This window comes from Prunus persica, chromosome G1 (assembly GCF_000346465.2).
Source record: "Prunus persica cultivar Lovell chromosome G1, Prunus_persica_NCBIv2, whole genome shotgun sequence".
In the NCBI taxonomy this organism is placed as follows: domain Eukaryota; kingdom Viridiplantae; phylum Streptophyta; class Magnoliopsida; order Rosales; family Rosaceae; genus Prunus; species Prunus persica.
The window spans coordinates 38,499,333-38,526,112 of NC_034009.1; the positions used below are offsets into that span (position 1 = coordinate 38,499,333).

The 26,780-nt window shown below is 37.4% G+C and overlaps 5 protein-coding genes across 7 annotated transcripts; 2 read left to right on the plus strand and 3 right to left on the minus strand.

Moving 5' to 3' along the window:
* LOC18788839 lies at positions 1,923 to 4,976 on the minus strand. The gene has a single exon (XM_007222593.2). It carries the CDS (start codon positions 3,724 to 3,726, stop codon positions 2,473 to 2,475), a length of 1,254 nt encoding a protein of 417 aa, XP_007222655.1. The 5' UTR covers positions 3,727 to 4,976; the 3' UTR covers positions 1,923 to 2,472.
* LOC18789140 lies at positions 6,494 to 13,293 on the plus strand. 3 transcript variants are annotated; one of them, XM_007223797.2, is made up of 13 exons: positions 6,494 to 6,878; positions 7,081 to 7,128; positions 7,298 to 7,346; positions 7,452 to 7,500; positions 9,040 to 9,110; positions 9,842 to 9,900; positions 10,065 to 10,163; positions 10,649 to 10,706; positions 11,235 to 11,371; positions 11,454 to 11,510; positions 11,862 to 11,959; positions 12,468 to 12,670; positions 12,963 to 13,293. In XM_007223797.2, the coding sequence occupies exons 1-13, from the start codon at positions 6,801 to 6,803 to the stop codon at positions 13,025 to 13,027; spliced, it is 1,071 nt and encodes a 356-aa protein (XP_007223859.2). In that variant the 5' UTR covers positions 6,494 to 6,800; the 3' UTR covers positions 13,028 to 13,293. The 3 variants fall into 3 exon arrangements, with proteins under 3 accessions (XP_007223859.2, XP_020411147.1, XP_020411148.1); XM_020555558.1 differs by lacking the exon at positions 12,963 to 13,293 and adding an exon at positions 12,786 to 12,956; XM_020555559.1 differs by lacking the exons at positions 6,494 to 6,878; positions 7,081 to 7,128; positions 12,963 to 13,293 and adding exons at positions 7,872 to 7,932; positions 12,786 to 12,956 and having other exon boundaries at positions 7,294 to 7,346.
* On the minus strand, positions 13,339 to 14,784 carry LOC18790272. Its single transcript, XM_007224352.2, has 3 exons — positions 14,295 to 14,784; positions 13,847 to 13,979; positions 13,339 to 13,729 (listed from the first exon to the last, which is right to left on the minus strand). Exons 1-3 carry the CDS (start codon positions 14,456 to 14,458, stop codon positions 13,673 to 13,675), a joined length of 354 nt encoding a protein of 117 aa, XP_007224414.1. The 5' UTR covers positions 14,459 to 14,784; the 3' UTR covers positions 13,339 to 13,672.
* LOC18790823 (peroxidase 16) lies at positions 15,909 to 18,034 on the plus strand. Its single transcript, XM_007227411.2, has 4 exons — positions 15,909 to 16,363; positions 16,477 to 16,674; positions 17,010 to 17,175; positions 17,283 to 18,034. The coding sequence occupies exons 1-4, from the start codon at positions 16,151 to 16,153 to the stop codon at positions 17,687 to 17,689; spliced, it is 984 nt and encodes a 327-aa protein (XP_007227473.1). The 5' UTR covers positions 15,909 to 16,150; the 3' UTR covers positions 17,690 to 18,034.
* On the minus strand, positions 18,364 to 25,695 carry LOC18793814 (plasma membrane ATPase 4). Its single transcript, XM_020555551.1, has 17 exons — positions 25,573 to 25,695; positions 25,366 to 25,458; positions 23,432 to 23,551; positions 23,098 to 23,334; positions 22,240 to 23,001; positions 22,023 to 22,145; positions 21,827 to 21,931; positions 21,597 to 21,741; positions 21,305 to 21,469; positions 20,718 to 20,956; positions 20,587 to 20,619; positions 20,411 to 20,492; positions 20,162 to 20,322; positions 19,876 to 20,049; positions 19,325 to 19,507; positions 19,035 to 19,216; positions 18,364 to 18,873 (listed from the first exon to the last, which is right to left on the minus strand). Exons 2-17 carry the CDS (start codon positions 25,420 to 25,422, stop codon positions 18,777 to 18,779), a joined length of 2,865 nt encoding a protein of 954 aa, XP_020411140.1. The 5' UTR covers positions 25,423 to 25,458; positions 25,573 to 25,695; the 3' UTR covers positions 18,364 to 18,776.

Genomic DNA, 26,780 nt, shown 5'->3' on the forward strand with positions numbered 1-26,780 from the left:
AATATCCTAAGATTCCAAAGTGTTGCCTGAGCCACAGAGAATAAAATACGAGTATGAAAGAAGGTTCTTACAAAACTCGACAGGCAAATTCATGGTTAATAAGAGTCTCGTTGACTTGATCATCACGGATTAAGGACATTATGGTCACTTACCATTAGATTTAATCTAATGGTGAATACCGATCCGTGATTTTTTTTTTCATTAGAAACACTGCCTCAATGGGTGTGGAACCCACAAAATTACCCCATGACAATGCAGAAATAAGAAGAAGAAGAAGAGAGAGAGAGAGAGAAGAAAAACCCAAGTCGCAGAGACCCCTCAACTTGGTCCTCAACTAGCAAAATTGAAAGATAACATAAGCTACCGCAGTGGGAAAGGAGAAATGTAACATATAGTGCAAAACCAGGACATTTCTATGATGCATTTTAGAACTTTCTTCAGAGCTTTGTCCACTTCGGAAATTCAATAACTGAGGTCCACATGTCTCCAAGCTTCCAAGTTCCAAGTAACCATGGCCTTGTCAAATGAAGACACATCTCAGACTGGTTTAGTGGTTTTTCCACTGAAAAGACTCCAACACCAGCAGTGACGTAGGATGATGTCATATAATGAATGCTACTCATTAAACAACTAATGACCAACAGTTCCAAAGACAAGTCACCTATGATCCCAACAACCACATCAGATGGTTCAAACCAATGTATTTGTCCCTGAGATTCTGTTTGCTTCCATTCTCCCATCCCATAGCAGCACAAATGATTGGATTTTCATTATCATCAGCTTTATAAACACGTGTATGGGTTGTGAGTCATTTCAACAATAACAGATATCAGATAAAGATTAATTTGAAGCTTTCCTAGAAATTGCAGAACAAATATTTAATGAAGATGCAGAAAACAAAGCCTCCTGTCCTGTGAAGTCATGCATTTTCAATCTATAAAGCAGCCATCCCCCAGTTCCCAACCTATCCTAGACAGGCAATTCAAAGAGTGACCAATCAGAAACCTGACCAATCGGCCAAAAGAAACATCCGGACCTGACCCATCATCAGTCCTGTTATTTTTGGTAGCAAACAGTAAACAACTAAAACACAATTAAAAGAAAGTTACATATAAAACTAGAATTGGAAATACCAAAATTAATGTTTCATGAGTAGCAGAAAAGAAGGCAGGAAGAGTCGGAGAAAGAAAATTCATCTGTACATGTACAAACTGATGAAATGAAAAAGAGAGAACACATGGGGGCTACGCTTATTAGCATAAAGTGATAAATCCAAGAATTAATTTCCATACCTATAAGAGGATTGATTAGGACTGATTAAGTCAAGAATTGATACCAAAACAATATCCAGAGCAGTACCATTTGTTCAACATTGATTACATGGCTTGATGCAGCATTTACCATATGTCCCATACTCACATTGCAGACAAGTATATAGATCTGCAGCTCGATACTACACCGGAATTTGATGTGCACATAGCAACAGAATGTTCTTATTAGCACTGTTATCCTTTTCCATTTTAGTTATAGTCTTCTAGATATAATTTATTCATTTTTTGCTTAACTCCTCATGATGAAGCTCAATCCGTCACGGCTAGTTTTTCAAATTTGAAACAGGGCAACAGCTGAATTGGATTCCAGTCCTGGTCGTGTAGAAAAAAACACTTCATTTTTTATCAGCAATAATGAGATAAAAACAGCTTACCAATCAAAAATCAATTGTCAGTAGTTTCAGACATGTGAGTGATTGTGTTTCTGTTTTTGCATGCTGAAGTATACCCACCACAATTATTTGCACGATCAATGGTTGAATATACATTCACATATCTCTACGAGAACATCTGAGTAGAGGATGATCATTTGGCAGCTGGAAATTTTGAGAACTAAATTCATGCCATAAGGCCTTGACCCAAAAAAAAAAATTCATGCCATAAGGACAGCTCAATTGATGTCAATGTGTTATTGATATTGAAATTTCAATCAATTCTAAGATTCTAAAAATACATACAGAGCATACTGCAGCTCTTACACAAGCGATTGTACCTCTCACCAAGCTACAGAACAGTATCCCTGCAAAATTTTCTTATATTTCCTCTTCATTGGCTGCAATTACAGTGAAATCTTGAGATCTGGTGTGATAGCAAATACAGCAGCATCTACGTTAAACATACAACAGAACAACCAAACATGGGCATTCAGTTTGAAAGCACCCCTTGATTGGTTAAGTTAGATAATTCTGGATCAGTTCTGGCTCCGCAGCAAGCAAATTCAGACATTTGATGCTCAAACAGATGATTTCACCTTGCGAGACCCAAAACTTTACCCACTTAGGAACCATCTGGTGCGTCCTGGCAATGAGATAAGAATTATTTGTATCAATGATCTCGAACATCTGGTGGTGTCAGGACCTTTGAACCAGAACAGACCGACCCAACCACAACGTTGGGATGAATATATCTTCACAGGGATGTTTCATTCCTCGAATGCTTGCATACAAATCTTCTCCAGCAGCAATGACCAGTCTTCTCCAAGTTGCTGTGGATTTAGCTCCATTGCAACCTTAAAATCAAGCAAAGATATTGAACACCGTGGTCTTTGCTCTTCCACGGGGCCACTGCCACTCTGCATATGCAAGTGATTGCTTGGCCACATGCCATTGATGATCTTTCCTTGAATCTGCTGCTTTGGTGCAGCACTCTTTTTTGGCTCTGATGTAGACCTTGCTCCCACCAACTCAACACAGGACCTAATCAATCGCTTTAAGTACACATCCAACACATTATTCAGCATATTGGCACATTCTGTAGAAACACCTCCAAGACCCTGTGCTGCAGCAATCTGCTCCATTCGTTTTCTAAGCGTCTCCGAATCTGACAATCCCCCATTGTCATAATAGCTAACGAAATCACAGCTGCTACCCACGGGCAAAGCTTTGCGGGCCCCACCTATGCTGGCTGGGTAGAATGGGATCCCAAGTGGCGCAAGTAGAGGACTTCTTGAGAAACTTAAGCGGTTTGATTGTTCCACCTCTTCCTCATCTTCAATAACAGCTAAGTTGGCCTGGTCTTTGCTGTGTATCCGTGGTTTTTCTATGGGTTGCCGAACTGCACCATCTCTTTCACTCTCAGGTAGCTCAGCAACTGTTTGAAGATGCTGCGTTGGTCTCTGATAATCATATGGATGCACATCCCCATTTTCCACAATAACCTTACTGCCATTGTCCTCTGAACCCATGGATTGATGTGACACACTATCGACCTTCCCATTTGGTCCAAGTGGGCTTGGTCTATCCCTTAGCTTCCGATCACGTATCCCGGACCTACCCTTCCGTGGGGACACTGGCAAAACCCCATTCTGCCAAACGGGTACATTTTGATTTTGATTTGGAAAGAGGGTCCCACTTTGCTCCTGCCCGTCTTCTCTACTTGGAGAACTGTTTGCAGCTTGTATCCCAGGTTTTGCAGGAACTGATGAATGTATTGGTGGTGGGGTCTTGGCTTGGCATGCATTCTTCAAGATTGACCGTATAAAATGATTGTGCAGTGGCAAATTCTCACTTCCTAGCACCCGGTGACACAACTTGTCAAATTCCTTCTTGCTCAGCTTCTGACTCAACAACCTATTCAAGTAATTAAAGTACCGCTTTGACCTCTCGGCCCCAATCCTCTTCACTATCTGCGCTTTCAAATCACCCAAATCAATTCTAGAGAACTGCTGAGGTTGCATTTCTCAACAAACAGATTCATACACCATCCACAAGAAACTGCAAATCCCCCAGTAACCCCACCAGAAGCCAAATTACCGTTAATACTGTTTCCAGAAAACCCAGAATTTGAACTCCTCCATATCGTTCATTGCAAATCAATCTCAACACTCTGCATATCCCGACAAACAGAGGCACACACCATCCACCAAATCAAAATAGCCCCCAAAACCCCCAATCTCAAACTGGAATACGGTTACCCTTGTTTCCAAACGACCCCAAATTGTCCCACCCACAAACCACACAATGCAAAACCAAATCCCATCTTCTCAAGACCAAAACCCTAGAGATCAACCCCAGTACACAGCTCGCTAAATCCCAACAAACAGACACATAGGCAAGCTTAAATTATTGAAAACCATTATAAATCAAAAACCCTAACTTTGAATCACCAAAATTTGGGTTCAGACGACCATACTCTTTACAAACTCCAATGAACCGTAAATTACACCACCGCGCCAATCCAAACCCAGACTTTATTTCACGCAATTCACAAGCTTTCAACTTCAAGACACGAAATTTGAAGTTCAGGGAATGAGATCAGTGAATTGGACGGATTGAAGTTGAGAAAACAGAGCTTGAATTGCAGAAAAATCGAATTGCAGAGGAACAAAAAGGCGCAATGAAGCGCCAAAACAAAATTAAATAGTAAAGCTTGGGGAGTGTGTGTGAGAGAGGGCTTTCGAGATTGATTGAACTCTGACCTTAACGAGCTCGGCGAATTGCAGAGAAAATCGAACCTTAGTGACTTCGGAGCTTTGCCTTTCGCTTTCTCGCTCTGTCTCTCTTCGGCTCTTTTCCTCTCTTTTTTTCTTTTTTCTTTTTGAAAATTTCACTGCTTTTTTATTTTTATTTTTTGGTGTTGCTGATTTATATTCGAACTTCGCTCTGTGTAGCTCTCGATCGCTTCTGCTAATACTCTCTCTCTCTCTCTCTCTCTTTCTTTCTTTTGTTTTTCTCTCTCTTCGTTTCTTCTCTCTCGGTAGCTCTCACAAGGTCTCGCCTTGTATTTTTTCTTTATTTTTTTTCACAAGTGTAAAAGGATTTTAACTTTTAATTTTTAGATTTTTTCTTTATATTATTTTTCACGATTTTTGAAATTTGATTTCAGAAGTTTTATTACATGCAAGTTTCAAATCTTAGTGGTGTATTCAATTTAGAAATTAGGTCGACAAACCAATAGTAGTGTTGTGACATATAAGAGTGTATAACCCAAATAAAAAAGATAATGAAATTGTAAATAGAGTCTTTTAATTTGAACATGAACTTTTTTTCAAAATTGATTTTGTATTTTAATACACTATTATTTTACGTATTTATACTTTTAAAATGAAGTACATGTATTTTGATATATATGCATTTTTAAATTATTGAAAAATTAAATATAACGGTCATTTACTTTACATATATAGATATAAATGCAAATAATTTATATAATATTGGGCTATTTATGTATTCATACAATTGAATTTTTTTTTTCCTTTCCTTTTAGTAAAAAATTAATTTGACAATTTTTGTAGTTAAAATTGTATCATTCGGGAAACTTACGTGTCACGAGATCATTTTATCTCTGAGCATCTCACCCGATGAGAGATGCACATAGAAAGAGGAATTATGACCTCATTACATGTAAGTTTCGGCCTATCAAAAGATCTTTAGTCTATAAATTGCTTTCACTTAGTTTGAGAATTGTGATTATCCTAATCTTCTAACAAACCAACTTGAGTTTGAGCTTCATTTCTTGGTTTAAGACTAACTCACAAAAGTAAGGGCAATATTGATAATTTTTTATAAGAAAATGTAGAGAGAAAGAGGACATAACCCACTAAAAAGGACAACAAGAAAAAAAGACACAAGTTTGATATACTTTTGAGAAATTCTCTCAAAATATCACTATTCTTGTAGTAAATTTCTTAAATAGTACTATTATTGTAGCAAACAATGCTATTATATCAATATTATTTCGATATGATGTTGATACTATTAATATTATCTCATTATTTCGATAACAAATAGTCTCAAGTAATATTTTTATTTATTTTTTAGACAAAGTCTCAAAGAGCCTTGATATGACATAAATAAAGTATCAATATTATGTCAATACTATTGATATTGTTGATTTTCTATAATAACATTGTTATTCGAGAATTTTATTATAATAATAGTGGTATTTAAAAGATTGGACATTTACAAGATACTTTTGTAACGGACCAATACACCTACAACAAAGATACACAACAACTACTTATTGAATTCATCACAAATATATATCGCCATCGTCATCCATAGAAGTCGAATTTCAGACCTCCTTCAATCAACTGGAGACAAATACAACTAGATGAAATACTAGTTAGTGAGGTGTGATTGTTAATTAAATGTAATATTTTCGCATGTAAGTTCATCATTTTTAAATTTAAAACAATTTTCAAATTCAATATTAAATACTTCTCGTATATTAAAAGATATTGAGAAGTGAAAATTTTAACCAAAAATTTCAAAATTGCATTGTAATATTAAAACTTATTTTTGGACAATGAACTAAATGGCTCTACACTCGAAGGGATCTAACGAAAATGTAGAAGTCACAATATTTATGAATTTGTTCAAATTTCGTACGTCTTTTGTTTTGGTGTCTAAAAAGAAATTTTAATTTCATGTTTTTTTTTTCTCAATAGAAAAAGGCAAAAAGAACAAAGTACACATTTTATTTTTCTTTGAATGGAGGTAAGGAAATAATTCTTGAAAGAAAAAAAAAACAGAGATGAACTTCTTACTAGTACCGAGTTGCCTCATTCGGCCCTGTCTGCGAGCGAAGGACATCGAACTCTACTTGGCGGCCCAGTTGGTTACCCGCCTTTAATATCGGGTCGGGTAGATTTTACCCGATTTCCAACGAAGCCCTAATTTTGATTCCGGCGAGCCAATCCGAGCTTGTTTTTCTTCCCCCTTCTTCCCCAACCCCCCCGCGGCCCTTCCCCTTCTCTCTCTCTCTCTCTCTCTCTCTCTCTCTCTCTCTCTCTCTCTCTATGTGAGAGGAATGGATTACAGCGACACAGAAGAGCCGTACAGGAGGAGACCGAGGAAAATGGCTTATCTTGGAGACTCCTCTCGCAGGGTAAGGTCTTTTGTTCATAATTCTTCGATTAAATTACTGTAAATACATATTTTTGCTGAGAAATTGAATTGATTTTTTTGTTTTTTTTTCATATTTATATTGATTTCTTCACCATTGCTTCAGTTACTGTTATTTTCAATTGTGTCGCTGCAAATATGACTTGTTATGGATTGCTGAGTACAATTTCTGCTGAATAATGCAGCAATTTGAATCTCTAAGCGGACGTCCCTATGCCCTAATGGGAGACATGGTAATGGTTTTTACTTGTCACTCTTTTTTAGTGTGATATTTTATTTTTCATTTTTAAGTTCATTGGAGTTTGGTTATTGTGATTGGTACAGTCAATTTGTTGCTATTAGTGCTTTGGTGTTGTGTAGGATTTTATCACAATGTGGTACTTTTTTGTTGATTTGTAACAGAGTTTTCTGCAAGAGGAAGACATTTCGTTAGACGCGACACGGGCTAGATGTAACAGTCTATTTTCATATTTATTTGTCTCCGTTCTGTGTTGCATATATGTATAAGAATGTTTCTTTATTATGAAGCGGCTAAAGCTTTTCCTGTACTTGATAGGGACAAATGTTCTCAAACGGCATAGTGACTTAGCAGAGCGTCTTTCTAGGTAAGGCTTTCTCAGGAAATTTTTAACTCTTCATTCATCATCAAGCTTTTGGTTATTGTGAGATCATAGGTACTTTTATGGAACTGTTATTGCTTAAAAATATTATGAAGTACTCATGTTTTGAGTGACTTAAAATTCCAAAGGCTTTCTTGGAGTCGCTCCTCTGGACTCAGTAATATATGCGTTGTGTAAACTTTGTTCATCTTTGTCGGACATGTTTTTGGAGAATTTCACTTACTAAAACCCTATCATTTTAGAGAGTATGTATGTATGCAACAAAATAGGAGAAAAAAAATATTGTCGAACAGTGGAAGAAGAAAGTAAGAAATCTACTAAGAAATCTTATTGCAAATCTATGTTTATAACTGCAGGCATTTTAGATGCTTTGGCCACACCCAAAATGGAGTCCAGTTCCTTGATTATCTCAAAAATGTGGGTAGCACTGTTTCTTCGTATATTTCTGTTTTGAGTATGAGATTGATTATGATACGCTGGTCGTTGAAACTCACTTCAAATATCTTTTGGAAAAAGACCAAAAACATTTCTGAATCACGTGATGCTTTCGTATGAATTTTGTGAATTTTGGGCCTATTAACTTTTTTTGGTTTTGGGCCTTTTTGATTCATCATTCTTTTGCGTGCAATTTTGTATTCTTGAAAATAACCAGAAGAAATTGTAATTTTATAAATTAGACAGGTTTGATGAATGATAGGTGAATTTAAGAATCCATTTCGACCTTGAGATAATTAACATAGCCTTATTATGGTTCTTTCTTTCTTTGTGATTAAATGTCAAGTGCAATAACATTTTAGCTTCAACTGACTTTTGTGATCCCAAGGGGTTTACTAAGCTGTTCGTCAATGACCTTCAGATCTTTTACTAAGCTGTGGGTAGCACTGTTTCTTCGTATATTTCTATTTTGAGTATGAGATTGATTATGATATGCTGGTCGTTGAAACTCACTTCAAATATCTTTCGGAAAAAGACCAAAAACATTTCTGAATCACGTGATGCTTTCGTATGACTTTTGTGAATTTTGGGCCTATTAACTTTTTTTGGATTTGGGCCTTTTTGATTCATCATTCTTTTGCATGCAATTTTGTATTCTTGAAAATAACCAGAAGAATGATAAATTAGAGACTTGTGTGAATACGTAATATATATGTACTTATTTGCATACATATTTAATACACCAGTGAAAAGAAAATACTTAGTGACTTATGGTTATGCACCTGCGTTTTATTTCTTTCTGAAAAGTGTGGATATTACCTGAATTAATCAAACAAGCTAATCATTTGAATCATTTGGAGGCACTTCTATGTATGCCTCCGAAGAAAAGAACTACTTGTTCGTCATTTTTCCAGTTATGTTTTGAATTTTCTTGTATTGTACATAGCACCTTCCATTTTCATCATGTGTTGGGGTTTATATATTGCCATGGCTGCAAACAGATTGATGCATAATAGCAATATTATCATTGTTCTCGATGGACATGTATTTTCTCGTACTAATGTCTTGGTGATTCTATTGATTTAATAGGGATGCTGACAAGACAATTTATGAGCGTCTACAAAAAGAATTTGAAGCTGCACGGGCTTTACAAACTCAAGGTATCTTTGAAAAAAGAGCAATGCTAGGCATTCCACATTTGTATACCGCATTGTGTACCACCTCTCTAATAGAGGTGGAGCCCACCAATACAATGGGGCTCACCTCTTTTAGAGAGGTGGTACACAATGTGGTATACAAATGTGGTATGACTAGCATTTTTGTTGAAAAAAAAGTTATGTGTTAATGCTTCATTTCAAAAGTAATCAGTAGTATCTAGCTTTGCATCACGTCAAGTTTCTTTTTCTTTTCTTCATGGGTTCCTAAATGCTGTTGGAGGAGGGCAAAGGTGGGGTGTGATACCTCAATTCCCATATCCTCTGTGTACTGGGGTGATCTTAGGGCTGTATACTGGTATGAGGAACCCAACCATGATCAGGTTGTGGTATTTTAGGTCGTGGATAAGTGTGTGAAATCAATCTCATGATGAGGATGCCAGCAACTAAAAGGGGAATACTATCATACCCTGAGTCCCACAAAGGATGTGTTGGAATTACTAGTCTTGATGGCTAGCCTGCATTGGAATTACTGTGGTTCCCATTTCAGAGATCTTAGAGATAACTTAAGCTGAATGTATAAATAACAATATAACTCATCCAATATTCTAAATGCTCTCTCCAAGTCTTCCTATTGATTAAAAGGTTGTGTAAGCTTTGTTTGTGTTAATTTTTTTAAATAATTTTGGTTCACCTCCTCTGGTATGGTTAAGAAGTAAAATATATTTTTGTTGCAGAGATTAATTTGGATGGTGAACAATGGAATGATGGACTACTAGCTACAATAAGAGAGCGGGTATGGTTTTATCCGATACTTTAAAAGTGATTGGGATTTACTGTGGCTCCCTTTAATCCTTTGATGTTAGAATTCAGCGATTGATTCGATATTCAATTTTCTTTAGGCTGTTTCATGTGTAACATGAACAAATGCCTAATCTAATTGAGTTATAATTTAATCAGGTTCACATGGAGGTTGACAGAAAGGCAATGGCGGGAGACGTAAACATGTTGCCTGGTCCTCAAATCCAAGAAAAAATTACTTATAAAGTCGGAAATAAGGTAATTTTGGGAAGTTTATTTTAATCAATAATGGGGGGTTGGGTCATGATTATCCATAGCATGGTTAGAGAAACTTATAAAGTCGGAAATAAGGTAATTTTGGGAAGTTTATTTTAATCAATAATGGGGGGTTGGGTCATGATTATCCATAGCATGGTTAGAGAAATACCTCCTTTGAAAGGCCAAGACAGGGCTACTTGCAAACCAAGAAGCCATTCTGGTTGAAGAATAACTGTGCATTGTTGTAAATCAGGTCAAGAGAATTTTAATAATTTCTTTTAAATCTAGTTTCTAAAGAGTGAAAATAAATAAAAACATCAATGCCAGGATCCAAGGAAGGTTGTTAAAGGAAAATCTGGTTAAAATCCAGTTGTAGTTTGTACATATTAGATACCATTATACATATGGAAATCTTTATTTGATAATTTTATTGAGTATTGTTTTGGGGTGAGAGTTTTCCCGAATATTGTCTTAATTGTGAACAGGTGATTTGTTGTTTGGAAGGGGCTAGAATTGGCATTCTGTATGAGACATCTTATGCAGGTATGCTGTGAAGTAACTGATTTTAATTGTTTAGTAATCCAAGTGTCTAGCTCTGGTATCATGTCTTTTTAGTAATGTTAGCAAAAAGTATCATTTTTTGATGTGACATCATTATTCTGCTGCTTGTAATCTTCCATTAGAAAACTGAAGGTTGATACTTGATAATTCAGTTTATCAAGATTGGTGTAACGGCTGGATCAGTTCCCCTCATTTTTTTGTTTCTTAATTTAGTACTTTCTAGTAATTTACAAGATACCACTTGCACCTAGCACAAGTATCTTGGTGGTAAAATGATTGTTTTAGTATCCTAAGTTTGAATATAGGCCCTAGGGTCACCCACCATTTGACCCTTTCATTTTTTCAGTTGCCTAATAGGTTGGCTTAGGGCTTATATACATTATAGACAAAACATATTTTTACTCTCGAGAAAGAAAAAAAATCTTAAATGAGGTTGTAAGCACATTCATCACTTTTGGCTTTAGCACCGGAGAAGATGACTCATCTGCATCTGCATCTGCAATGGTGCAGGAGAACCTTGTGACCTGTACCATTGTGTGCTTGAGAGCAAGTCATTTCTTGAGAAGATGACTGTCCTTGAACACACCATTCCATATTTTTTGCCATTACGAGAAGCAGAAAATGATCTTCTTTCTTCTAATGCTATGGTAAGAATGGTTTCCTGCACTGGCCTTGCTGACTCAAATATAGTACCGGGTATGATATTAATCCTTGGTGATCTGCTTTCAGAAATTTATAGATTACATTGGAGAGCTTTTGCAGTCTTACGTGGATAGAAGGGAACAGGTATGCTGTTGGCATTTGTAAACATTATCGGAGAGTGTGTCTAATTCAAAATGTATAAATTAGAGTTGGGAGAAGGGTGTGTACCTCCTTTTTTCCATCCCGTATCCATGAAATAGTAATATCTGCGAAGTTCAAATTAAAATTGGAAATGTTGAAAAGCTGGTTAGAGGGTTTTCTATTTTGGAGGCAGGGATATAAGTTATAACAGCTGTCTTGCATTCCTTTATCTTTGGGTTTCACCTATTTATCCCCACACAATATTTTCATGAACAACAAAGATTTAATTTGTTACTACTTCATCTTCACGGATTGTCATTCTTATCAACGAAAAATTTATTGATTGTCATGCAGGTTCGGCTTGCCAAGGAGTTATATGGGAACCAGATTAAAGAAATTTATTATACCCTTCCCTACAACTTAATTGCCTTTTCACTGGTTGATTTTGATTGGTTGGTGCATTTTTTCCCCCTGCATTATACTTCGTATTTGGATTTTTATATTTTTAAATATCAGTGGAATAACATCTTGAGGTGCTAACTATATTAGTAATTAATCATATGTCAGACATTCATGTTCACGTGGGTGACTGAACATATTAGTAATAGCTCACACAGTTTTGAAGTATCCCATACCCGTTCCTTATAAAGGTGGGGTATCTTTTGAGCTTGGAAATTTGTTCCTGAAGCTTCCAAGTTACCATATCTGGCTTGTCTGGCAGACAATCAATAGCTTTTTCCTCAGTAGGACAATGATAAATTTGCTCACTTCTATGTTCCTTTGACAAGACAAAAGTAGTTGATTCTGTCTGTTGCCTTCTATCATTTTCACATGATATTGACTGTTAGTCATAAAACTAAATTACACCAGGTTGATTGTCATATTGGTTGCAGGCATGATTAGATACATCCTCACAAAGAGGTTTCCATCATGCTGAAGAATGTCTGTTTCTTTTTGCAGCAAGGTAATAGTTAAGCTTAAATATGCGGAGCTTGTTTCCGTACTTCCAACTCATGTCAGTGTGGTAGCATGGCCAGTGCATCAATACAGGAAAACAAGTCTAAATGCATCAACCATGAACAAAAAGGAAAACGGATCCTTGGAAGGTCCAACTACCCTCTCCTATGCAGAGGATGCCTTGCAAAATATGAGCTTACCTGAAGGTATTCTTTCTAGTTGACGACTTTTTTTGTTGCTTACTACTGCCAATATAAATGATATTCAAAATTTTGGTTTGTCCTCCTCATGACACTTGACTATTTTTTTCTTTTGGTCTAGGATTATGTTTGAAATATAACAAAGCAACCCGTTCCAACTTTAATATTAAGATCAAAGAGAGTTTAATGACTCCAAAACACTTTTGTTGGGCACTTTTTACAGCGCTGTTCCTGTATAGGCTTTGCATGCATATGCATTTCTGATGGTTTTTCTGTCTATTGTGTGCTTCTACTCCAGCATATGCAGAGATTGTGTTGAATTTGCCACAAGCTCTTCGGGATATATGTGAGGGGTCCTCTTAATGCTACACCAGTTGGAACATCTGAATTTGTACAAAACCATAGCAAAAATGGTGCTGCTGGGATACCTTTAGTTGTTTAGCATTAGAGTACTAACCAAACTATTCGTGAGACAATTTTTAGGCTAAAATAGCAGTAGGGTTGATTTCGGCAATTTGTATATTTGAGTATCACCTACTCTTTATCCCTCGGAAACATCTGTATCAGGCTGTCCGATCTATTTGATTTGTGCCATCATTTTAGTTAAGGCCATTTTAGACTTGAATAAATCTCGTTTCCAAAATTAGATGCTGCAAAAAAGTATAGCTCCCAGATTTTCAAATTTGCCCTTGGCATTTCTATTTGCCTTTTCAGTTGTCTACAAATAGACTTGCTCCCGTATTTCAAAAACAACTCAAACAATTCTACACCATCTACATTCTGCAGGAGAAGGTAATTGAGACCATAAAATGAACCCGTTTCCCTCTAAATCATGGATACACTGTTTTCTTAGCTATGCACGCAGCTCCAATAGATCTCTGGTTGATCAAACAGTGGATTATTGAAGGGAATCCGAGACAAGTGTAACTTCTCACATCTTCTCAATGGTTCAAAGATACCAATGTCTTCAGCTTGTTGCATTTTACGACGGCTTTGCTTCTGAAACTCCTAGGCAGGTTCATAGAGGCCTAACATGTGCCCATCGATACATCGCACGGCCGCAACCTGGACACGAAAAAAACTGTTATGTAACAACATCATTGCATCCAGCATATCAATAATAATGTACAAATGAATGAATTATGGCATTGTCAAAGGTATGTCTAGAAATTTAGTCATCACCTTCCCATGGATTTCGTATTTGATAGGACCGTCTAGTTCAGCTCCTAATGCCATCAACCTTGTCACTGTGTGATTAATGTCTGGGACTGTGAAAGACAAGAGTGAAGAGTACCCCTCCTGCATCACATGGTCACTATGAAACTGCATTATTAGCATCTGCCATTTTCAATTAGAGGCAAAACCCAGATGCAATTAATTGTTCAAACAAACCCATCTAGCCAATGGACACAAGAAAAGCATAATGCCACCATGTTAATGGGATCAAACCCCAAGAACCAAGACTTTCTGAAGTTGGGTTTATTTTACTCATCACCTTTTTATCTTCTGAAAAACACAAACAGACGTTATGCCTTTTTTATGGCAAAGGGTGTGTAAATAGCTCTTTTAGACATACAATCAAACACTTAATATGCATTGAGAGCGCCTAGTCTCAGAGAAAGAAAGTTACTTGGGGGAATGCATGAGGGCAAGCTTGAGTGGCCCCGACTGAAGCTCAGCCCAGCGGAGAGTGCAGACATTTACGGAGAAGTCCAAGCCTTGGGCGTAGAAGCGAGCGGCTTTTGGTACGTCCTTGTGCAACTGCAGTATCCACCTAAACGACGCCGCTGCCATTTCCCTCTCTTTCTTTCTTCCAAGGCCGCGCTTGCTCTGATAGTGATACAGAGATTGAAGAATTGGGAATAGGAATGTGCCAATAGAATACGACACGCCGTTTGGATGGTCGCATATGGCCAAAGCCCAAAGTCAACTGATGTTGCAATAGTGGGCTAAAGTTAGGTTTGGGTCCATGTGATGAGTGAGCCCGAAGCTATAAAGCTCATAGTGGTCTCTCCTCTAAAACTCTAGCTGAATATGCATATGGCCAAAAAACTGAAAAAATAAAAGGTGTCCAGTACAGAGGCTTATCGATCAAGTGGTTAAGAGTTATTATTCTCCCGCTCGAAATCTTGTGTTCGAATTTTCTCTCCCTCAATATCGCTTGACACTTTGTGTCAACCCCAATATCACTTGATACTTTTGTCAAAAAAAGAACACAGACTGAAAAAGCATTAATTAATTGTATTTATTTGTTTATCAATCGCATGCGTATAGGAATATGCTATGCAACCATGAATCACATGAGCAAGACAAGACCTGTTTAATAACTTTAATTAAGCAGATAATTTGTATTATATATTATGGCTTTGTCTATATTTGTTTTGTTATGCTATTTTTTTAAAAAAAAATTATGACCTCCTTTTTTAATTGTCCTAAAGATGGAAGGGAATATAGGAAAATTATATAACATATGAATAGCCCATGATGCAATTGGCAGCAATTGTCATTTGGCAAGACACAAGAAGGTTTCTTTTCTGTCTAGATTGAACTATAATAAGAATTCAACCATGTGGGCTGCCTCCATTCAAACAAATCAATAATACTACATTGTTACCAATATTTTATTTTCTGGGTGATCCATGTGGCAGTGTTTCAAGGGTGCCTTTGTTCTTTTTTTTTTTTTGGTAAAAAAAAAAAATTTGAGGGAAGGGAAACTAAACTTGGACCTCTTCCAACTGGAAAGAAAATACCTATGAATCAAAAGTTAATTGGTATGGCGGTTGCAGACTAGAGATCTCATATTCGAATCCTATAGCATCTTAGTTCTGTATGTGTGAAAAACTCATATCCCCTGTAGTTTAGACTATCACGTATATTATTAAAAAAAAATTATAAACCGACCGCCATTTAAAAAACAATACAACATTCTCTCACTGAGATTTTATTTATTGGGTAAATCTTACTCTCACTCATATGCATCATCAATTGTACCTCAAAGTCCACATGCCAACAAAAATGAGCCATAAAGCAAATTTGGAGGCTAGCCAAGCATCACATTGTGCAGAAACTAGTGAGCAGTTATGGTCTCATAGATTTCTAAGTACCAGATGCTTGTCATGTGCCAAATAGATTAGGCACAATGACAGAGCAGCAGGAACCAAAATAACTTTACTTTTAATCTTTCAATAATGCCAGAGCCCCAAGGACAAGCCTAAACATCCAAAAACCCAAACACATCTTTATGAACATGCCAGCCAACATGCTTGTCAATTTGTCATGCACCCAGTTTTCAAATCTACCTCCTTTTTAACCCAAGCATCCCTTTATGGGTTTCATTATTATTATTATTGTTAAATATCAACTCTTATTAACTCCTTTTAAGATTCTTGACAGACAGGGCCAACCCACCTCATATCATTCTTATAATACATCTATATATATTTATGCAATCAAGAAACTGACTTGAAACAATTCCAACTTCAAGCAATGAATGTTCAAAGCCTTTTCTCTCTTCCTTTACTCTTTCTTCTTCTTGTCCTCTTGAACTCAGCTCATGCTCAGCTTCATGTAGAACATTACAGAAGCTCATGCCCAAATGTTGAAGCAATTGTGCATGCTGCAGTCAAACAGAAGTTTGAGCAGACATTTGTGACAGCTCCAGCCACTCTGAGGCTCTTCTTCCATGATTGTTTCATCCGGGTACTTGGGGTTTTTCTCCTAACACAAACTTTACATTTTTGCGTATACTTATACAAATTTATATATTTATACATGCAACTGCAACAATGAGTGTGAGATTTTTGGCTATATAGGGATGTGATGCTTCAATAATGCTAGCTTTTCGGAACAATTCAGCAGAGAAGGACAACTCCGATAACCTTTCGCTCGCTGGAGACGGGTTTGATACCGTGATCAAAGCCAAGGCTGCTGTTGATAGAGTGCCCCAGTGCAGGAACAAGGTTTCTTGTGCTGACATTCTGGCCTTGGCCACAAGGGATGTCGTAAGACTGGTAAACAAAGCAAGGAAGCACCATTATTTCTTTTGTCTCTTTTAGGTTAAGGGATTATGGTAACTGCACTTTTTACTAAGAAAATTCTTGTTTCAGCAAATCTCGTGCAAGAAATAGAAGGATCCAATGTGATCAAGGGTTTATGCACTGTGCATTCACATGAAGTGCTGTACAGTGCAGAATCCATTTTCACCTCAATGTGGGGTGCAAAAGCACTTTATCCCTTTTCACTGCTAGAAAAATCTAAAAAAAAGAAAGAGGAATTTTCTTTGTACATTCCATATTAAGTCAAATAATGTGCATGCTTTTAACGCATTCTCTTGGTCTTGGTGCAGACTGGGGGACCATATTACAGAGTTGAATTGGGAAGACTTGATGGGAGGACTTCTACAAAAGCCAGTGTGAGACAACATCTTCCTCATCCTGATTTTAGGTTAGACCAGCTGAATTCGATGTTCGCCTCCCACGGTCTCTCTCTAACCGATCTCATTGCACTCTCAGGTATTTGAAGAACCAAAAATCTTAAACAGAACAAAAACAAACAAAGTTATGCAGAACCTATTTTTGATCCAATCTTTGTTGTTGTTTTTTCATTTTCTTTGTTGTAGGTGCACATACAATTGGATTCGCGCACTGCAACAAATTCACTCACCGGATATACAGTTTCAAAAGCCAGAACAGAATTGATCCAACGATGAACTTGGCATATGCAAGGCATCTCAAACAAGAGTGTCCAGCAAATGTAGACCCCAGAATTGCTGTTGACATGGACCCAACCACACCCCAAAAGTTCGACAATGTCTACTACAAGAACCTGCAGCAAGGAAAAGGGTTGTTTACTTCTGATCAGTCTTTGTTCACTGACGCCAGATCAAGAAAAATTGTCAACTTGTTTGCAGCAGACGCCGCCGCTTTCGAACGGGCTTTTGTGGCTGCCATGACAAAGCTTGGAAGATTTGGAGTTAAGAATGGAAAGCAGGGTGAAATTAGGCATGATTGTGCTGCTGTGAACTAAGATTATGTAGCATGCATTATAGCTTTGCTTGTAAAAAGACTAATTAGCTAAGTTTTTCTAATGAATTTCATATGTAATATTTGCTTATTTTGACCATCATCATTCTTGGCACTGTCCCATCATCATCATTCTTGGCACTGTCCCATCATCATCATTCTTGGCTCTGTCCCATGCCATTGTTTCACGATATGGGAGAAAAGCAATTAGGTGAGAATGATTGTGATGTCCAACCTGCCACCTTCTGACATAGGTTGTCTAAGTAAGTGGGTCAGTTTGGGATTGCTTCGTATGGAGCTCGTATTGTATTAAAAATTCAAGTAAGAAGAAACCCAAAAACTCTTTCAAGTTTTCGTGTCAAATTTTGTCGAGCGATCTCCAGAGTAGTGTGTGTTTGTTTTCCATTATAATGTAAGACCAAGTATACTATTTTGTTAGAAATTCGATAAGAAAACATTGAGAACGTGAAAATATGCCTTTGCAAATACACAGATTCCACGAAGAAATAACGATAGAAGCGAGCCTGAAAAGAACAACCAAATTTTCCAGTGGAAATTTAATAAATAAAAGGAACCCGATTAAAAACACCATAAACTCTAGCAAAGCCGTTTACAAGAAATGAGATCTCTCGTTTTCAATGTTGATTTTAATTAAAAAAACATCCACTCAAATTTCTATTTCCAACAAGAATTTAGAAATTTCATTATCAACCATCAAAGGAAATGCCTTTCAGGTGTTCATAATAATAACGGATCCTTATTACTTCTTTGTAGGGGCTCCTACTATGTACAGTAAAATAACGCAAAAGACATAGCGCCAATCACATGACGGACGATATTGAGTAAAAACTCAAATAGTAAAACTGTAATTTAAGTTATTTTGGCTACAAAAGAGACATCCCCTGCCAAATTGGCATCAAAAGTAAACTAGTTGAAACTTCTTTTCTAGCAAGAGGAGTATTACCCTAATCTAAAGACACAAGGTTATTACTAAAGAGCTTCATCATCATCATCATCGTCATCATTCATTTTTCGCTTCTCATTCAAGGTAGAAGCTTAAGCCTTCTGTTCCCCTTTAAGAAAGCCCTCCCTCAAACTGTATAATGTTGTTGAATTGTGTCGATGTCGAGTCCTTTGAGCTTCACAACTGACTCAACATGACCCTTCAGTGTGTGCAACTCCCGCAGCCTGCAACGACAACAGGTAACGAATTGTCTTAGAATCTCAAATAATAACTTCTGCATTACAAAGTGCATATGCATAACCGGCAATCATGAAACTATCTCCGTGTTTAAGTCAGTCGCATAGCTGCATTTTCCCGGAAAGAATTGATTACACATGGTGCTTACCTTGCAACCTCAGCCCTCCGCTTGGCTTGTTCTGCGATCTCTGAAAGCTCCCTGTAACTGTTCTTCTCACTGAAAAGGTTGTTGGTTTCTGGTGGTTGAAGGCCATGTAGGGTCCTCTGAGCAGCAGCCCACTGAGCTTCTCTCTCCTCTTTCCCATAGTCTTTTTTTGTAGTAAAAGCAGTCTGTTATGGAAAAACACAGAATGAGGTCAATTATGAAAATGCAGAATCAATCTAACTTACTAATTGACTGTGCCACTTATTTCAAAGAATTATCATTCAGCAGCATACCTTGTTCTCCAAAAGGTTATCCCAAGCTTTCCCACTTAGAATGTAGCGGATTGCGAATTTAAGTAAGTCAAGAGGGAAATATGTCACCACGCTGAATAACCAGATTACACCAGCCCAGCCCCAGCCACATCCCTCTATCCGTGCGAAAGCCCAGTTGGCATAGACTGCTATGAGAGTTGCTACCTGTCATTTTGCAGAATGAGCAACCATTTAGAAAGTGAAAACATGAAAAATAAATACATTCCTCTGCTTTTATAACTGAGTACAGGTTCGTAAATAGAGAGAGTGAGTCATAAGAGACAAGAATCCCAACACCATATTGTTTTTACTTGACCAAACACACTACACACTAGACACATATTTCTAGATTAATCCCATTGACATTATTGGAAATTCCTAAGAATTCTAAAAGCTTAATATTATCCCATTTGAAGCCTTGCATAAAAATGCATGCAGAAGAGTACAACCACAGAAGCATACAAGACAGAAACATCCAGTAAAGTACTTGGTATGTATAATTCTAAAGAAGTATCAGTAGGCAAAATGCTTACCAGTTGAGCAACCATGAAAGCTCCGAGTAAGAGAAGTCCAGGACGTTCAACAAAAGACCAGCTACGAGACCTTGTGACAAAAATAAGGGCTTGGCTAACAATACTCACTTGTAAGTACAATGCTGCCATCATTTGTTCAGGTCTATCGCCCAAATGTCTTACATTAAATGTGTTCTGCATTATGGAAAAAAAAAGGGTAAATAAAATCAGTTTGAAGATACTTACCTAACAAATGTGAGCTTCATAGCTTATATATTAATGGAAGATACAAGAATTATATTCCTACCGAGAAGAATTTGGTATCTTTCATAAGCCAGAAGAAGACAACTGTCATTAGCGCCATGTAACCTCCAAGAACAATGCCAGTAGCAAAAATTTCTTTCAGTTTCCAGCTGTCTGGCTGAGGAGATGGCTTCACTCGGTCCTTGGATATTGTCATGATTGTTCCTAGCAGAATTGTAAGCGCAAACTCAGACTCATTTATCACTCTTAATGTACAACTATAAATCGTTCACACAGATGTGTATAATCTTACCATCATTTAGGATGGCAATGATCAATACCATGAAGGGTGCAAAGTCAAACTTCCATATCAATGCAATGAACATAAATCCAAACTGCACAAAGTTTAGCATAATGAGAATAAATACATAAGACCTAAAATAGGAAAAGCACCACCAGCATCTCAAAACTGATCACTGCTTCACTTACCACTATACGTATGGTAATAGAAACAGCATAGATCTGCAAAATGGAACAAATTAAGTAGGGTGGCCTGGAAACATTTAAACACCTATAGACAGCCAACATGAAAGAACATAAAGAACATAATTGTAACTAACAGTATAGTTCTTCATCCTCTGGAATATGGCCCTGCTTGTCAGTACTGCACTTATGATCACACTTAAACCTGGTTCCGTGAGAACAATATCCGAAGCACCTCTAGCAGCATCAGTAGCGTCAGCTACAGCAATACCGATGTCTGCTTTTTTCAAAGCAGGAGCATCATTGACACCATCTCCTGTCATTCCACAGATGTGCTTCCTCTCCTGTAGCCTCTTTACAATTTCATATTTGTGTTCTATTATGTCAAAAAGAGGTGTTACAACAAGAGTCAATATCCAGTTAAAAACAGAAATAAACTGCAAAAATTTACTTATCAATTGAATTATAAAAAATAATAAAAAAGTGGCACATTGTGAAAGAAGGCAAAAAAAATGACATGGTAACTCATTTTCAATTTTCCAAGACAAAACTTAAAAACATAGTGAACGGCAAACACTGTGAACAGTCACGAGTGTAGGCTGAATTTTAACCAATTACAAATGCTTTTTCAATGCCACCTACTACCAAGAAAGTTCAGGAGTATAACTTCTCTTTAAAATAGAGTGTGTGTTAGAGAAAGAAAAGAGAAGTTCCAAGAACCCACCTGGAAATACTCCAGCAAACCCATCAGCCTTCTCAATCAATTCATCCACAGGGAGGGAAGCAATGGATGCATCCTTATCTTGGCCAAGCAATGCGGAAGATGGGTACATGTTTGTTCCCATCCCAAGTCTCCTTCCAGTTTCCTTGCCAATGGCAAGCTGATCCCCTACACGATGGAGGCACGAATTTTACAGAATGTACAAAACATCAAAAGTTCCGATACGGGAGAAAAAGGGGGATGGACTACATGTAGTCATGGTATTTTACAAAGATTAAGGGGAAATGCAACCCACCAGTAATCATCTTCACATTCACACCGAGATTGAGAGCTCTGCGAATTGTTTCTGCACTGTCATGCCTGGGAGGATCAAATAAAGGCAACAAACCAACAAACTGCCATGGTGTCCCTGGACTCTCCTTTGTTTTCTCTGGTACTTGCTGAAGACAAACCGAAAACAGATATGAGACCAGGGAGTTCGGTTGACAAAGGACCAAGCACAGAATAAAGGTTCATTTTGCAAACCTGTCTTGCAACGGCTAGAGAACGAAGTCCACGTTCAGCAAACTTATCAATCACTGCATGAACCCTTTTCTTGAAATCTTCCTTGCAGTTGCACAGGGCTAATATCTGTCACAAAGGATAGAAACATCTGAATATTTTATGCAGTGGGAGAGATACTTCTTGTTCAATACCTAAAATTGAGTTAAGACACTGTTACCTGCTCAGGGGCACCTTTGCTAGCTCTATGCCAATTTCCATCAGAATCGATGTAGGTCAGAGCAGTCCTCTTGTCTACAGGGTTGAATGGAAGGAAATGGACTTCTCTGATACCAGCTCGTGCCTGCCCAAATTGATATATGACATAGAAAAGTCTCATTATAAAGGCTTGGACCTAAAAGGGTGAAAGGGTAAAAGACAAATGTGAGACAAATTACCTCCTTCGGATCAGCAAGCATTCCTACAATTGCAGCATCAATAGCATCCTGATTTTCAGTCCTAGAAGCTCTTGCCGCAAGAAGCATAACATGCTCTTTCTCCACACCCTTGGCAAACACTTCAATCAGATTTCTGTCAACTGACAGCTTGTTCAGGGTCAGAGTCCCAGTCTTGTCACTGCAGAGGACATCCATGCCAGCCATTTCCTCAATGGCAGTCATTCTTTTGGTAATAGCACCTTGCTGAGAAAGCCTGTGGGAGCCAATAGCCATGGTGACAGATAAAACAGTTGGCATGGCAATTGGGATTCCTCCAATCAAGAGAACCAGCAAATTGTCAATTCCATCCCTGTACTTGCGCTTCTGTATTGGGTACATAACTATAAGCTCAATTAGTATCCCCACAGCAATTGAACAAATGCAGAAGTTCCCAATCGCAGTGAGAACTTTCTGAAAGTGCCCAACTTGATTGGTGCTGTCCACCAGATGTGCAGCTTTACCAAAGAAGGTGTGCACACCAGTGGCAATCACAACTGCTTCAATTTCACCCTGCTTACATGTTGAGCCAGAAAACACTTCTTCTGAGGGATTCTTAGTAACAGGAAGGGACTCGCCCGTAAGCGCAGATTGATCAATTTTTAAAGGATCACCCTCGAGAAGGCGGGCATCAGCAGGAACTATATCTCCCAATTTAATACTGATTATGTCTCCAGGGACCAAAATTGAAGCTTCTTGCTCAGTCCATCGACCATCTCTAAGAACCTACATCAGGTCACCATAAAAAGTAAGGAAAACATTCAATAAAATATTTGCAGGACCAATATAAGTATTTAGGATTGTTCAACATTTTTTCTTCACCTTAGTTTTGGGAGCAAGACCAGCCATAAGGGCTGCAGCCGCATTTCCAGCATTGTTTTCTTCAATGAAACTTATAGTAGAGTTAATGACCAGCAGGACAACTATTCCAACAAAGTCCTGCCAATCAGGAGGCCTTCCACCACCATTTGCCAAGGCTATAGCCATCACAGCAGCAGCTTCCATGACCCAGGATAAAGGATTCCACATAAATCCCAAGAACTTGAGTAGTTTGCTCTCCTGTTTACAAAAGATCAAATCGTTATATGTTACACCGAAAGACATATATATGAGGAGGAGGAAAAGATTTTCCATATAATAGAAATTGTAAACAAACCTTTTTCTCTTCTAATTTGTTTGGTCCAAACACTTGAAGCCGGTTGGCTCCTTCGTCTCCGGTTAGACCTTCTCTTGTACATTTTAGCTGCTCAAAGACTTCCTCTATTGGAATCCGTTCCTGTGAAGAAGAAGAAATTATACATCAATGAGCAATTTACTCTATTGGGGATGGATAATACATGCAACCAACCGTTTTCTGTACTATGAAACTCAAGAGAATGTTTACTTTTTTTTCTTTTTATCAAAATTTGGAAATGATTCCATATAATAAAAGCCTTTCCACTTCACAATTAATCTAAATTGATTATAAACACCACCAGCACACGCTGTTGCACATTGTTTAGAGCCAACCCGGCGCGCATGACATTTCAATTGCATTGTTCATAGTTAAGTTTGGTGCTACCCGCAGTCAATTATGGCATACAGAAAACAACTTATTGCAAGAATTTTTCTATTGCACCAAAATTTTACTTTTAGCCAGCAAAAGAACAGTTAATGATCATTTAAGATTTTTTTTTTCGGTAAACAGAAAATTCAACAGCTGGGTTTCCACAGGTTAGCAATCAATAGATTCACGAAATAGATGCGTGAACAGATGGGAACTGCTTTAGCTCACTGCTCATGGGAAACTTGAAAGAACCCAAGTCGTGTCCAATAACAATATTGCAAGGACAAAAAGTCAAACATTACTGTATCACTTATTGACTTCATGACATATGGGTATTAATAAAATTAAATAGTTTATTACAAGTACTATGAATAAACAATTTGACACTTCACCAAAAAAAAAAAATTAATAAATAAATAAATTTCCAAGCATATATGAAGTACAAGCAAGGTACTCGCAACGCCCAAATCCCAAAACAAGAAAGCTTAAAAATACCACAGAGAACTTGGCAACTATAGAATAACAAAGAAACCAACAACCCAGGTCGTAAATGGAATTATTCAATCAACCCTCCAAATAAAAATTATGAATTCATTGCAAAATCAAAATTATTTTTTTCTTAATCTAAAAATATTTCTAAATCGCCAAATAAGGTACGTAGCAAACACGCCTTTAAAAGGGCGCGTAGTGGTAATTTAATATTCGGTTGTCAGCCATGTTCTCTAATAAAGCAGCGTGCGTTGTCAAGCCGCTGATTCCATGTGACCTTAGGGTGCGTACCTTACCCACACTCCTCTGTAAAGCGCAGACCATACAAATATTTTTTATTAACATTTTCCAGAAACAAAACCGTAACCTTTTAAATTTTGATTTTTGTTTCCCCGTTTGGATTGTGTTACCGTATGGGGCTCTGGAAAATAGAAATAAATATATTTCTTAAAAAAACAGCTTGGAATAAAAGCAATAGGAGAGAGGAATCTGGCCCGTTCATATACGGCCCTGGGCCCACCAAAGGTGAGTCCAAATGGCCCTAACGGTTCGGATGAAAACTGTGGCCTGGAAAAGGTTTTCTCGTGTCCTCTCTATCTCTATGATCATCGCCGAAATGACAGGCTAGAACAAAACTTAAAAGTCACGCCGCCGATTTAAACAAAAAACAAAAAGAAAACAAGAGTACGAAAAAAAAAAAACAAGAGAAATTATTTAATTTTAGGAAATTTTTTATATATTTTATAGATGAATACCTACTGTTTGTTAGGCCAGAAAGACAGTACGGAAAACCGGTAAAACAGGAAAGCAAATAAAATATTAGTCGATCAGAGAAAATTAAAGTCGTCAAAGTGAGAACTAATCACTCAAAAGAAAGGAAAAGAACTCACGATATTGATAACACAAAAACACAAAAAATTTGTACAATTTCAATTAGATCGGAGTTTTTCATAACGTTTTCTTTTGTTCCACTCCATCATTTTCTGGGCAGCTAAACACATGCAGCAGCGCAAAACAGAGAAATAAAGAGAGAGTGTACGGATACAAATATATACCAGATCGACGGACTCGTTTTTGATCTCCTCGAGGCTGATGGCCTTGTCGCCGCCCATGGCTGAGAGTAGCGGTGAGCTCGGAGGAGCTCAGAGCTGCAGAGACAAGTGGAGATTAGGTTTTGAACGAAAACCGAAAAGAAGGAGTGCCGAGTATTTATAGTGTGAAAAGCCCTAGAGAGTCATAGTCAGAGAAGAACGACTACCCACCATGAAAAGTCTCTAGGATGCTGATGAGGATGAGGATGAGGTAAGCCGAATCGGGTCCGGTTTCGGATTCCGGGTCTGAGTTTTCGGGGCAGCGAGATATGAATGAATGAAGGAGAGCTAAAGAGTCCACACTGGTTGTGATTGATATATATAGGGCCTGACTTTGGGAGGGGGTGGGGCCTACTGGGACCCAAAAACGCTCGTTTTTGACCTGCCACGCCCTCTCTCTCCTCTTGCGCAATGTGGCGCGTGGACGAGTAGCGGAGGGAGCCCGTGAAGGTGTTGGCTTTTAGGCGGTAATCTGGTGAGTTTAGTAACGGACTGAGAGGAAAGACCGTGTTTGCTTTTGTCCTCTAGAGTTTTTTCTTTTTCATTTTTCTTCCTGCTTTATATATAGAGTTGACTGATTAATTTCCTTTGCCTTTTGTTTTTGATTTTTTTGGAATTTTTATTTTTATTTTTAGGGTTATTTGAATTTTCTTTTTTTTTTCCTTCTTCATATATATATATATATATATATATATATAAGATCGATTTAGCTTTGTGATTATGTTGGGATTATGTTTCTAAACCTTAAACATTTTGTAACCACCAGTTAATGTCTAATCAATGTACCAATCATGATGTGTAACAAAATCTAAATCGATCTTTTTTATATATATATATATATATTTATTTTTTTTTTAATTTTTAAATTTTTGGTTTCAAATGGATCGATAACCTCATAAAGTGCAACTGTTTAGATCACAGGTTGAGTCCATATCATCCTCTTTATGCGGTTCTAGTGTTCCACTATGAAAGGTGCAGCTTCTTTAGGGTAGATATAGGTTTGCACAATTGTACCCAAATCCCTTCAACAATCAAACTTTTTGTTTTCTTTTAAATTTTCAAAATTTATTTGATAAGCTCTACAAATAAAGTTTGGATAAATCAAGTCGTTTTGTGAACGAGCTCTAGCCCAATGAAAAAAGGACTTTAATTTGCATACATATAGTCTCATGCTCGAACTCTCATGATACTTTGATAGTGTGCGTGTGAGAAAGTCCTCCTCCTTACTAACTTTGGGGAAAAACAAAACCAAGTTGTTTTAATTTTTCTTCATTTAAATGACACCATTATTAAATATATTAATAAAATAATTTAAAATACATGCAATTACCTGCAAATTATATCAATTTAAGACTTTAAATAGACAAATTAGCTATGTA